Source organism: Pogona vitticeps, chromosome 2 (assembly GCF_051106095.1).
Source record: "Pogona vitticeps strain Pit_001003342236 chromosome 2, PviZW2.1, whole genome shotgun sequence".
Classification (NCBI taxonomy): domain Eukaryota; kingdom Metazoa; phylum Chordata; class Lepidosauria; order Squamata; family Agamidae; genus Pogona; species Pogona vitticeps.
The window spans coordinates 177734875-177746922 of record NC_135784.1 but is presented as its reverse complement, the minus strand read 5'-3'; the positions used below and the strand labels follow the sequence as shown (position 1 = coordinate 177746922).

The following is a 12048-nucleotide window of genomic DNA, read 5'->3' as shown; positions in this document are numbered from 1 at the left end:
TACCAAATTTCCTTTCCTCTTGTAGGAAAGTCCACATCATTAAAGTTAGAAAAGCAGATGTCCTGCCCAAATGCAAACACACATAGCCAGTCAGATAAACACAGGATAAATCTGAGAAGCAAACTGTTAAGGATATAAAAACAAATACCAAATACGTCTTTAAATACAGCAGAAGCAGAAAACCAGACAGAAAAGTAGTAGGACCAGTAGATGAAAACAGAAACGTGACAAAAAGAACCTTATGAATCTAGTCAGTCTTGCCATCAGAACATGGACACTGTATTGCATAGAGATGACAAAAGAGGATTTGCAATTAAAAATAATGAACAGCTGGTTTCATAACACTAACTGCTGGAACCTCTCCACTCTAAAATTAAATAGTTGACTTCTTGGCTAAAACAAGCAACATGTCAACACCATTGCCTGCTCTCTCTCTCTCTCTCTCTCTCTCTCTCTTCTTTTTTTTTACACAGAGGAATAGAAGATAGTCCAATAGTAGTTATAAATAGCTGAGGAAATAACAGCGCTGTTTCCGTAGTTGTCCACTCTCTGCATATTGGTAGAAAGCAATATTAAGCCTTATAGAAAGGAACCCTAGCTTGGACAAACCTTGCTAAATAATCAGTGTGGCTTTCATTATTTTTAAAAAATTCTTGTATGCTTGTCTTCTGGAATATTGTCTCGCACACAGACCCAGAGCTGGGAGGTACAGTGGTGCCTCGCTTAGTGATGTTAATCGGTGCAGCAAAAATCGCTGCTAAGCGATTTTTAAAAGCCCATAGAAATGCATTAAAACGCGTTTAATGCGTTCCCGTGGGCTTAAAAACTAACCTTATGCAAAAATCCTCCATTACGGCGGCCATTTTTGGTGCCTCTAAAGTGAGGCAAAACAACGGGCGGCCATTTTGTTTACCCGGTGGCCATTTTGGAACCGCCGATCAGCTGGCCGAAAATGAGGGCTTTGCGATGATCGCTTTCCTGCGATCATCGCAAAGCGAAATTTCCCCATAGGGGCCATCACAAAGCGATGACTCTTGCGATGGCAAAAAGTCCATCGCAAAGCGATTTCATTGCTATATGGAGTGATCGCTATGCGAGGCACCACTGTACTGTATACTTGATGTGGCCATTCTTACCAAAGGTTAAAACACTTGCAATGGTAAGGGATAGATGGTGTCTTCCCAGGCATCTGTTACTGGGAGTAAAACAGGAAAAAACAGTGGGAGCTAATCAAGAGTTTTCACAGTAGAAAGGAGCATGATAGTATGTATATATTTGTACTGTGTAACATTTTTAGAAAGCAATGGCTGCTAGGAGTGGATAAGGAGTGACCAACTTCTCCAGATGCTATCCATTTTTTCAATTCAAATGTGAAGTAGTACACACCTCTCTGATATGCTTCTGAAGCCTTTTTACTACTGTGATCAACATATGGAATTCATGCATTTAAGCTGTGGTGATAGCCTATGCTTCAGTGGCCTCAGGAAAACACAAATTCTTAAAGACGTTGGAAACCAGGGCCTGCCAACAAAAGGAATTACAGGTGCCAGAATGTTTTTTATGCCAGCACTGGATGACGGGAAAGGCAGGTATCATTTTCAATAGGCAAGGGAAATAAATTTTTCTACCACAGGTAGCCTCAACCTTTAGACGTCATGACTGTAACCACCAGGCCAGTTTCAGTAATTGTGCTGTGCATCTCCAGCTGAACTGCAGTCACAAGTTCCAGTCTATAACTCTGTTGACAAAGCTCCTTGACCATATTTCTTTATAGAGAGGTCTCATTTGGGGTTCTCTTCAATTCCCAACTTCCAGAGTTCAGCCCATATATGTACACCCACAGACACCTTTATTTTACTCCTCTCGAGAAGGGCTTAGTTCCAAGGCTGCACAACCTGGCTCCAGCCTTGCTTCCTGTTGTGAGTTTACCAAAAGAAAAAAGTACTCAATAACTTTGTGGGAGTGATAGGTGTCTAGGAGGGGCCCTCTATAGAGGTTTAAGGACAGCAAGATTACTACTACTGTGAAGCATCTTTGGACTTAGACCCTTCTCCAGGTGAATGAAATGTAGGTATCTGTTGGTATGGGTTTGCAAGCTGGAACTCCCAAGAATTCTGCCTGGTGAATTCTGAGGAGTCCAAAAAAAAAGTCACATCCTTCTTTTCATTTTCCTACCCACACCCTTAAAAGAGGGGGTGGGGTAGTCTCATTATTTCTACTGAAGCAAGACTTCAGTTTAATGTCTCTTGTTATAGCCACGATTCAAGTTAGCCTGAACTAGAGTCCGTTAATAACACCTGGACTGACTGTTTTTCACTACCATTTTCAATAGGACTTTGATCCAAACCAGGATCATGTCCTGCAGCTTTTACTATATAATACTAGGATAACAGTGCATGGAAATGTTCTCCTGTCACAAACTAACCATGGTCCTTTTCCATTTTGTTTAGAAAATAAATTGGCACTTTTATTCTCTGCAGTCTGCTCCTGCAACCGAGCGTTAATAAAATAATGGGGTTAATGTTGAAGGAAACACCACCACCACAATTTTCCTGGCATGGTGGGGGTGGGTTGGGAATGAGCACGGTAAAAAACAAATTCTAAAACCAAAGCTCATGGAATCAGCACTGGTCATATTTACATCTCTGGAAAGAGCCAGTGAGCTCTGGTCCTGCAAAACCCTGGAATTAGCCTGGACACACAGCACAACACACCCTGTTAGCGACAGTGTTGTCCCCTCTCGAGGGTGCGGGGAGAGGTTTTCCCCATCTCTCAATCCACTCAGCTCCTAGAAGGAGTCCATTGGAATGTCATTCTCTCATGCCAAAGGTCGTGGCCTTTTCTCCCCTGCCCCCCCTTCCCTTCCCTTCCCTTCCACTCAGCTTCGTGGTGGGGAGCGGTGGCCTGTCCATGGCTTAGAGCGGTGATGGTGGTGGTGGTGATGGCGCCGGCTGCTGCTGCTGCTGCTGCTGTGGGAGTAGTGAGGAGGACTCGTGGTCCAGTTCAGAGACTGCTGGATGACTCTGGACCAGTCAGCCTGTTGTTCAGAGTCCCACAAGGTCGGTGAGGCATGAGACTGACGGCCACTCCGACCACGCCGTGTGTCCTGGCCTTTGCTGAGCTGCCGCAAGTAGCTCTCGCAGATCCCAAGGGCAGGAGGCTCCTCCTGGTTTATGGCCCCTTCAAGCAAAGCCCGTGGAAGTATGTGCAAACGAAGGCGGCGAAGTGTGTGGCGGAATCGGTTCTCTGTGCCTACACACTGGTACAGCCCACCATCCGCAGGTGTCACCGGGCCTAAAAGTACACCCTGGGGTGTTCGCAGCAGGACACGATCCCGGGGCAACTGAGAACAGAACAGAGAGTGAGATAGTATGGTTCTAACAAGAGAATCCATTGTCCTCTAAATAATTTTGCAGCAATTTGTTAGCTGCCTTTTTGAGAGGGAACCAGGCTTTTCTTATCACTACAGAACAAATATTGACAAGGGCAGACGGGAAGAGGGGCTTACCACTTTGCGCTTGTCAGAATCATCGGTTTGCACAAGCCACTTGATGGATGCATGAGGAGATTTTGGTTCACACTCAAGAAACACGCTCCCTCCTTCTAGCCCATACTGAATCTGTTCGCGTAATTGCTGCTCTACTGTGATAAAAAAAAAAAATGAGTCAGAGGAAAAGCTCAGGATTCTTTGTGTTGTGCATCCACAGCTGTATTTTCTGTAAACGCTGCAGATTTGACAGTTTGGTGAGAACAGTGGTTTTGCTACAGAAGTATTTAGGTCAGGAATCCTGTAGTCATCACACCATGGCTATGACAACATACAAGTAAATTCTCACTTTCAGCTTAAGCATTTCCTTTCCTCCAAGAAATAATTAAGAGAACACAGAGTAGGGTACTTAATTATTGTCCCACAGTAAAAGGAGATGAAGTGGAAAATTCCCAATGAGTGAGGAGCAGAAAGTGTAGTCTTGAGTCTGTTGGAGATCAAGGGGTACACCTGCACACCCAGAACAATATGCAAACAGACAGTGGGAAATAAAAAAAATAAGGGAGTCCAAAGCCATTCACAGGTTCAACTGTTTGTGCCTGCCAAATAAGGAAATCTAGCTCATTAAGAAGTCAATTGGCTAGGAAAAGCTACTCTAACTTCCAGATTCTCCAACCCAACTTCTGCACTGTGCTTCTTCCCACCAGAAATTAAGTGCCACTGAGGTCAGTGGCATTTACTCCCAATAAAGTGTGCAAGTATGGGAGCCTTCTTCAGGTGGCTTGGGTGGCATGAACCAGTGCAGCTCTGACTTTGTCCCCCTCCTGAAAAATGATTGCCCACATAGCAGGTAGGCTTTTTAACAGCAGAAAAGCTAGTGGTCAGGATGGGCAACTCAACTACAGGCTCCCCACCCTCAGGGCAAAGGTGGGTGTATTGTGATCTAAAAAGGAGAGGAGGCAGCTAGTGATCCACATGCAGACACACCCTGCCTCTTCCTCCACTCCCCCTTCCGCAAGAGTACTGTACTTGGGAAATGATACCCATGAGGGAGAGAATAGGAGGGTTCTCCCCCAGCTTTATTGTATTGTTGAGCGAGCTGGAGCAGTTCCAGAGGGAGAAACCAAATTGACCCTATTTGCTCTTCGTGCACTAACCTCCTCCCACCAAGCTGCTCCCTCCATGCAATAATTATAAGCTTGGAGGAATAACCTCCCATTGGCTTCCAGGCCTCTTTGTTGTGCAAGTGACAGAGTGCAGTGGTGAGAGAGGGGAATTATGTGAGATAATATGAGGAATGTGTGTGTGTGTAGGTTGTTTTGCTCCTTTTCAAGTTCTAGCTTGGGCCCAATCCACCACTGACACACAGCTTTGCTTTCTCAAGGTTCCCCTTTAAGGAAAGCAGTCCGTAGGGTTTTTTAAAAAAAACGATTTAAAGCTTTTTAAAAAAAAGCTGATGAGCTGCATTAAAAAGCACTACATCATTATGAACTGTAACAGGGAAACCAGCTTTTCTGACCACCCCCTCCACATTCTCACCAGTGCTTCTTTCCAAGGATCATTAAACAACAACATGAGCTCGTCCTTCTGATCTAGAATAGATCTATCATTATCAGTCTTCCGTGGAAAGTTCTGTTAAACTGCCAGGAAAATGGTAAATATGCTGGAAATCACCCTGCTCAGCAGAATGTATACTGGACTTGCTACAGCTAAAAATACCAGACAGATCCTGGAAGAACTGATGCTGAATTTTGGACCACAGTTGGTTGTTCTTATCAAGATTTAGGAAAGGATTTCATGACACAATAAGAGCAGAGAACAAAATCTTCCAATCTTGTAGAAATTCATCATCCCAGATCACTGGAATTATGAGCAACATGATTTGATCACTTTTCACTAGTTAGGCAGGGTTGGCTCCTTAGAACTGGCCCAGCTGTCCGACTCTCAAGTCTTCTCCATCCCATTCTGTGCCGCCATATATTTTCTACATTTTCAAAATCTGCAACATCTTTTCCGACACCTATTACAGTTATCGTCAACGGCAAACACTTATTTTGCCTAACATATGAAAATCAGAAATGTGATGCATCTGTATTTGAGACCAAGGATGAGAGGACAGAAGCTCAAGTGTCAGTGACAACAAACCCAATAAGAACACAACAACAACGAGAAGCTGCCTGTTTTCGTATTCATCAGGCCTTTCTTAATGGACTACAATTGGTGTCCCATTTCGTCAGGGTCCTCATCGAGTCCACAGGGCAGTGGAGGCCAGACTCACAGAAGCCCGAGCATCGGGTCTTTTTATTAAGAGGGATAATTCTGACATTATCTGCAATCCCACTCCTCTCTAAGCTGTTCTCGTAGTAATGGGGAGAAGGTGGGTTTTCGTGAAAAAAAATACACTGATTGGTGTGAGCTGTCCCTGCACTGATGTCCTTCAACGAGGAATTAAGATTCATCAGTTTTGCAAAAACCCCACTTCTGGCAGGAGGGGAAAGCTGCTAGAGCTGGTTTTGCTGACATGGAGCCACTTGGCAGCCCGAGGGTTGGAGCGCTTGTTGGCACACAGCTAGAGGGACTCTGACGCCCAGTTGCTGCCGTTTCAAAATCAGCCACTTATACCAGTGTATGCAAGCCTGTCTTCCACACCCAGCTTCTCCACATTTTGTGTATGTGTGTGGCCATGGGAGGGAGGAAATTACTACCAATTATATCACATCATGGTGGGGGTTTTATAACTATTATCCATGATACAGCACAGCAGGACAACTAGAGGACAAGCGCCACCACCCAATTCCTGTTGAAAATCCAAAGGATTCCTGCCTCCTTGGGGTTATGAAGTGGAGCCTGATCCATGCTAACTGCTCCAGCAGCTAAGTAGACATCATGGGAAGCTATTCTGCCTCTCAGTACTTTGATGGGTGTATGAAAGCTTCACTGTTACAGGCAGAAACAAAATTAAAATCTAGTAAGGCAGGTTGCTTGGGTGGCCACAGGCAGAAACGGGGTTCTTATCCCTTAAATGATTGTGTGGAAGAGCAAGTGGAGCATGTGCCCCATGAGCTAACCCTGCTGTGACATCCTCTTCTGCCCAAATACTGAAAGTATGTGAGGACACCTGCCCACTTTTGCATGTGGTCTTACTAAAACAAACACTCTGGAATCCTCACTCCCCAGCCAGTTGGCAGAAACCGACCTTCATCATTGCTGAGAAGGGCAAACAGTACTAGCACTAACACTAACTTCGGTCTTTAAGAACCCGGTGATCTGCCTCCAAGATTAAAACCTACGAATCCCGAGATCTGGTACCAAGCTGCCAAAGTAGGACAATTTTGCCAATTAACTCTTAAACAAAGGATTCTGTCTGGGAATCTTTTGCCTAACATTTGCTCCTATGGGTGCAGTCTTATTGCCAGAAGGAACTATGCTAATTGGCAGAAGGGCAAAAGGGACATCATCCTGCAGCTAACATGCAAAGCAGCATAAATTAAGTTGAGCAGTGCATTCTTTTCCCTGATCCTCTTAGCTGTCACTCACTCTTAGGAAAGATATTCACAGTTTGGCCTATGCCACTGCCAAATCCCTTTTGGGAACCGGTACAGAGGGATAAAATCTTGTTCTGCAAGCTGGCCCTAACAGAAAAACAAACCTCACAAATCAGGGAAGCATCTTTGCACCCCACTGTCTTCCTCCAAATCACAGATATGGTTTCATTCACAGACCGGTCCATCTGGAAAGCAAATGGCTCAGATATTTGGCCAGAAGCAGGTACTGTTAGCAACAAGGAAGTCAGGTTTAGGCCCAGATCCACTGAGCTGTAAGCAAGACCACTAAAGTCTAAGGAACTCATTTTCTGATCCATCTGGTTTAGGAGAGACTTTGCAGCTGGCAAGAAAGATTTATCTAAGAGGCTGATTAAATACATTGATATATGTGTTTTTACAGTTTTTATGCATCATTACTTTATATGTGCCTTTTATATACTACATTTGCTAACATAACATATTTTGTGTTACATGCAGTAGGGCCCCTATATCCGTGGGATCAGTATCTGCTGATTTACTTATTCATGGTGTGAAAATATTAAAAATATTAGAAGACAAATTTCTGGAAATATATACCGGTATTTCTAACAATGAAGTTACCAGAATGGGCCACGAGAGGGAGCTAGAGTCCATGCTATGATTGTATAGTGTTCACTAGAGAAATAATTTCCACCATATCATCACAGAACTAGCCACTAGAGGGAGCCAGGGACCATGCTATGTAGTGTTTGATATACAGTAATCCACGTTTTCCAGCACCTGCAGGGGGAGCTTGGAAACAATCCCCCATGGATATGGGGGTTCTACTGTCCTTTTTTACAATATGATCATGATTATTGTTATTTTACATATGCATTTTTGTATGCAATTTTCTCCAAACACTCACATTTCTTTTTGCAACATTCTCCACTATAGATGCATTTCTGAATGCAGTTTTTGAGTCAACAAACAACAGCACTGCAAGATCCAGAGAAGCACAGAAGCTCCATTCCGTGCCTTATTCCAAGAAATGCCAACTAGGTCATTTCACTTAATGCAAACCAAACTAAATTCTACACCAATCCTAGTGGCAAGACTTACCCATCATTTTATAGGAGCCTGCATGGTGTTGTGGCAGTGGGAGAATTCGAGCTAGTCATAGGTATGCATTGCAATTAAAGCAAATCATACTGTTGGCTTCTGTTTGGAACAAGCCAAAATAACACTTCCCATTTGTGGGATCAGATTGCTTGCACCCGTTCCTTCTTGCCATCTTTCTTTGGGGAGCACAGCCCTACTTCCCATTATTATTACCCTCCCAAACCCCTTCTTTCACAGGGGTGAGGAAAGTGGTGTTTTTTGTTTTTTTTTTTTGAACTGCCACTCCCAGAATCTTCTCTTTATGAATCATGGTCCCTTCTCTCTCTTCTTCCTGAGCAAACCCTGCCCCCAAACCCTGCTCACTCTGTTCCTATCTTTGGCAATACAAATGCAGCTGTGTCTCCTCTTTTCTTATCTGGGATGACAGCTGGAACTGTCCAATTGTCCTAGGAACATGGGAAACTGCAGGTCAAACTATTTTCCCAGCTAGTCCAATACTGTATGCTCTGACCGGCAGAAACTCTCCAGAGTCAGAGAACAGCCATATGCTGCCTACTGTCTAAGATCTTTTCCAACCAGAGATACAGGGTCTTCTCTGTGGACTTCATGTACTTGGCCACAGAGTACATGATCTACAGTCCTGTCCCCATACTTAGCACATAGTTAAGCTATGGAATTCCCTATCACAAAACAACACTGGCTGCCAATTTGGACAGCTTTAAAGAGGGATCAGAGTAATTCATGGAAGATGGGGAGATCTGTGGCTGCTGGTCAACTCATGATGGATATATATTCCCTCTAGTTCCAGAGACAGTCTGTCTCTGTATACCAGTTGCTGGGGAACGCAAACAGGAGGGTGTTATGGCGCTCATGCCATGCTTGCGGGTTTCTCAGATGCATCCGGCTAGCCATGGCGGGAACAGCCTCAATAGGTCTTTGGTCTGATCCAACTCAGCTCTTCCTGTGTACTCTTCCTTCAGCAACAGAGTTGGCTTTGATGAAGCTGAGCGTCGTAGCAGCCAAACCCCATGAGGTTTTCTCGCAACCTTTATTACACTACCTCTCTTGCACAGCCAACGGCTCTGTTTTTTCCTCAAAGAGTGCGGCTGACCCAGGCGGGGTCCCTGATCTGAGGAGCTGGCATAACCTTTCCTCTTGTGGTGCTACAAACCGACACTTGCCTCTGCCTTCCTAACCCCCAGAGACAGGCGAGGGGAAACGTCCGGTTCCAGGCGCCTCTTCTGAGATCTGCCAACTCCTTTCATCGTTCACGAAAAGGGGAAAACACAACATTTTGGACTGAGGAGACACTGGGCCTTATTCTTGGGATGATGGTGGAGAGGCTTACCTTTGGCATTGAACCCTCTGCACTGCCTCAGGGGGTCACCGTGCTTGATATCCTGGCGACGGCTCCTCCTGAGGGAGAAGGGAGAGATCAAAATGGCTCCATTTCCCTTCCTGCTATTCTTTCCCAGACTTGCTTTGAAAGACAGGGGATATTTTTGAACAACCCTGAACCACAACCATCATAACAATCAGTGCTTATCTTATTATGTATCTGTGAAGTGGGTTTAGACCCAGCCAAAGCTCTCTGAGGCAAAGGCCAAGATGGCTGCCTCCTCCATTCCATGGCCAGCAGGCGTTTTACTTCCAACGCCAGCAACGGTCACTCCACTTGAAGGAATAAGGCATTCGTTTAGTGGGCACAGGACAGGCTCTTCACAACATAGCTTCTGAAGGCAGTTTATTAATTTATTATAATTAGTTTATTAACGTGTTTGAACTAAGTTGCTTTCGGTCTCTTCAGGGGTTGCTTTCCGCAGATAGACAGACAGACAGAGGCTCCCGTTCTTTCCTTGATGTTTATGCTGGAAACTCCCTAGGACAATGCTACCTCAGCAAAGAGCTTTCCAAACAAGGGGTTTTTGGACACCATTTTGGAAGCTGAAGTCCAAAAAAAGCAGCTTTTGGTTTATTAATACAGTACATTGGAACTAAGTTGTTCTCAGTCTTATCAGGGGTCAAGGACTACAAGAACAAGGGAAAGAGAAAGCCCTCTATAAAAGCAACTTGACAGCCAGTGTGACATAGTGGACAGAATGTCAAGACTAGGACACAGGAGACCTGGGTTCAAATCCCCACTAAGCCACTGAAAGTTAAGAACATGGAAAGTGGCACTGGAAAACCATGCCTTTAACATGTTACAGACCCCCCAGCAACCACACTTAGGGCCACTGTCAGTTGGAAGGGACTTGATGGCCCATAAGAACCAAGCTGTGAGGTCAGGAAAGCCTCTGCCCCTGCATTGCTTCTCATGGGTGGCCAGCCAAACGGGGGTCAGGTGCACTTGAGGAGATTTAATTGTTTATTCATTTAATTTCTATCCCGCACCTTTTCTCCAGTGAGCTCAGGATAGAGCACATGGATCCCCTCCTCCTCTCCACTTCTCCTCACAACCACCACCCTGTGAGGTGGGCCAAGTTGTAGACATGGTCTAGAGGAGCGGGGTATAAATCTAATAAATAAATAAATAAATAAATAAATAAATAAATAAATAAATAAATAAATAAATAAATAAATAAATAAATAAATAAATAAATAAGCTGAGAGGAGGAGAGACTGGCCCAGGGCCCCACGGGGAGTTTCACTGCCAAATGATGATTTGAACCCAGGTTTTCCTAGGCCAACTCTCTAGCTACCCCGTTGCTCCGTCTCTCTGCCTTAAGCAGTTTCACTTCAGTGGTCCTCTTAGACCCCTGTACCTTTTGGCCGTGTGGCTGTAGCGGGTGCAACGTTGCCCATCCCAAGCACAATAGGGGTCCCGGGCTAGGCAGCAGTCAGCGCAGGCTTCCCCATATTCACGGCACCGATGCAGACTCAGCTGGGAAACCCCCACATCGGAAGAGACGTACAGCTGTTGCTACACAACGGAAGAGGGCAGAACGATGCAAGGGAACTTACATGCTTTCTCATTACTCTCCCCATCTCCTGGGGCCTTTTTGGCCGCCATCAAGCCGAACCCAAGCCACCTGGTTCCCAGCTCCCCCTGCACAGGCAGCGAACCCCCATTTTTCATGCTGGGACCACCAGCCAGAAAGCTAACGTCCCACCAGTGCTCGGAAAAGTCACTTTCCTGGACTACCTGTTCTCAGGATCCTCCATCCACATGGCCATGGTCACTGGGGAATTCTGGGAGTTGTAGTCCAAAAAGAAAAGCTCTATGTTTCCAGATTCTGGAAACCTACCCGTTTAGAAGATATCCAGAGGGTCTTCACTGGAGCTGGAACCTATATGGCAAAAAAAAAAAAGGGTGGGGAAAACAAAGCTTGAGAATGGCAGAGATGAAAGGGTTGGCACAGCCACAACAGAGAGAGAGAGAGAGAGAGAGAGAATCCTGGTGCCCCAGCTCGCTCACTCACCCTGAACGCCTCCACCTCCTCCAGGGTGAGTTCTTCCAAGACCCCAGGCTCCTTGGGCAGCACAATCACCTTCTGGACAGTGCCCTGGTCTGGAGGGAGAAGAACCAGATGTCAGCCAGACCATGTGCTTCTTCTTTCCCAGAACGCACGCACCATAAAGATTGGCCTCTTTTCAGAGCACTACATCAGTCTTCCTTGATTTGATAACAAGGCCAAAAAAATTTTTTTTGGATCTTGCCGTCTTCCAGGTGTGGTGATTTACAACCCTTACTCTTCTTCCCATCATGACGATGGTGCCCAACACGGGACACCATGCACAGCATGGGTGAACAGTGTGAGGCCTGTGAACTACATGCAGTACCCCACCCCCACCCCACAAGCCCAAATGCAGGCACCTTGCAGCCTCAAATTGAGGAAAAAATCAGTCGCCCCCCCCCGATGGCCCCAGAAGTTCTCCAGTGCCCTAGGAGGTGGAGGTGAGGTGGGGGCTTAATTTTGCCAGGCCTTCTTCTGCACA

General features: G+C 45.5%; 1 protein-coding gene across 5 annotated transcripts in view; it reads right to left on the bottom strand.

The window, feature by feature from the left end:
• Positions 1 to 251: 251 nt before the first annotated feature.
• The window catches only part of LOC110078628 (semaphorin-3F), a 32438-nt gene continuing 20641 nt past the window's right edge, over positions 252 to 12048 (bottom strand). For 3 of the 5 annotated variants that reach the window (XM_020792995.3, XM_020792994.3, XM_072991409.2), the window contains exons 13-18: positions 11532 to 11620; positions 11358 to 11399; positions 10875 to 11032; positions 9461 to 9528; positions 3509 to 3642; positions 252 to 3343 (exon numbers count right to left, since the gene is read on the bottom strand). In XM_020792995.3, coding sequence (XP_020648654.3) covers positions 2879 to 3343; positions 3509 to 3642; positions 9461 to 9528; positions 10875 to 11032; positions 11358 to 11399; positions 11532 to 11620 — 956 coding nt within the window. In that variant the 3' untranslated portion in view covers positions 252 to 2878. Of the gene's footprint in view, positions 3344 to 3508; positions 3643 to 9460; positions 9529 to 9555; positions 10057 to 10874; positions 11033 to 11357; positions 11400 to 11531; positions 11621 to 12048 lie in introns of those variants that run through there. The other 2 variants (XM_072991408.2, XM_072991410.2) reach the window with 2 other exon arrangements.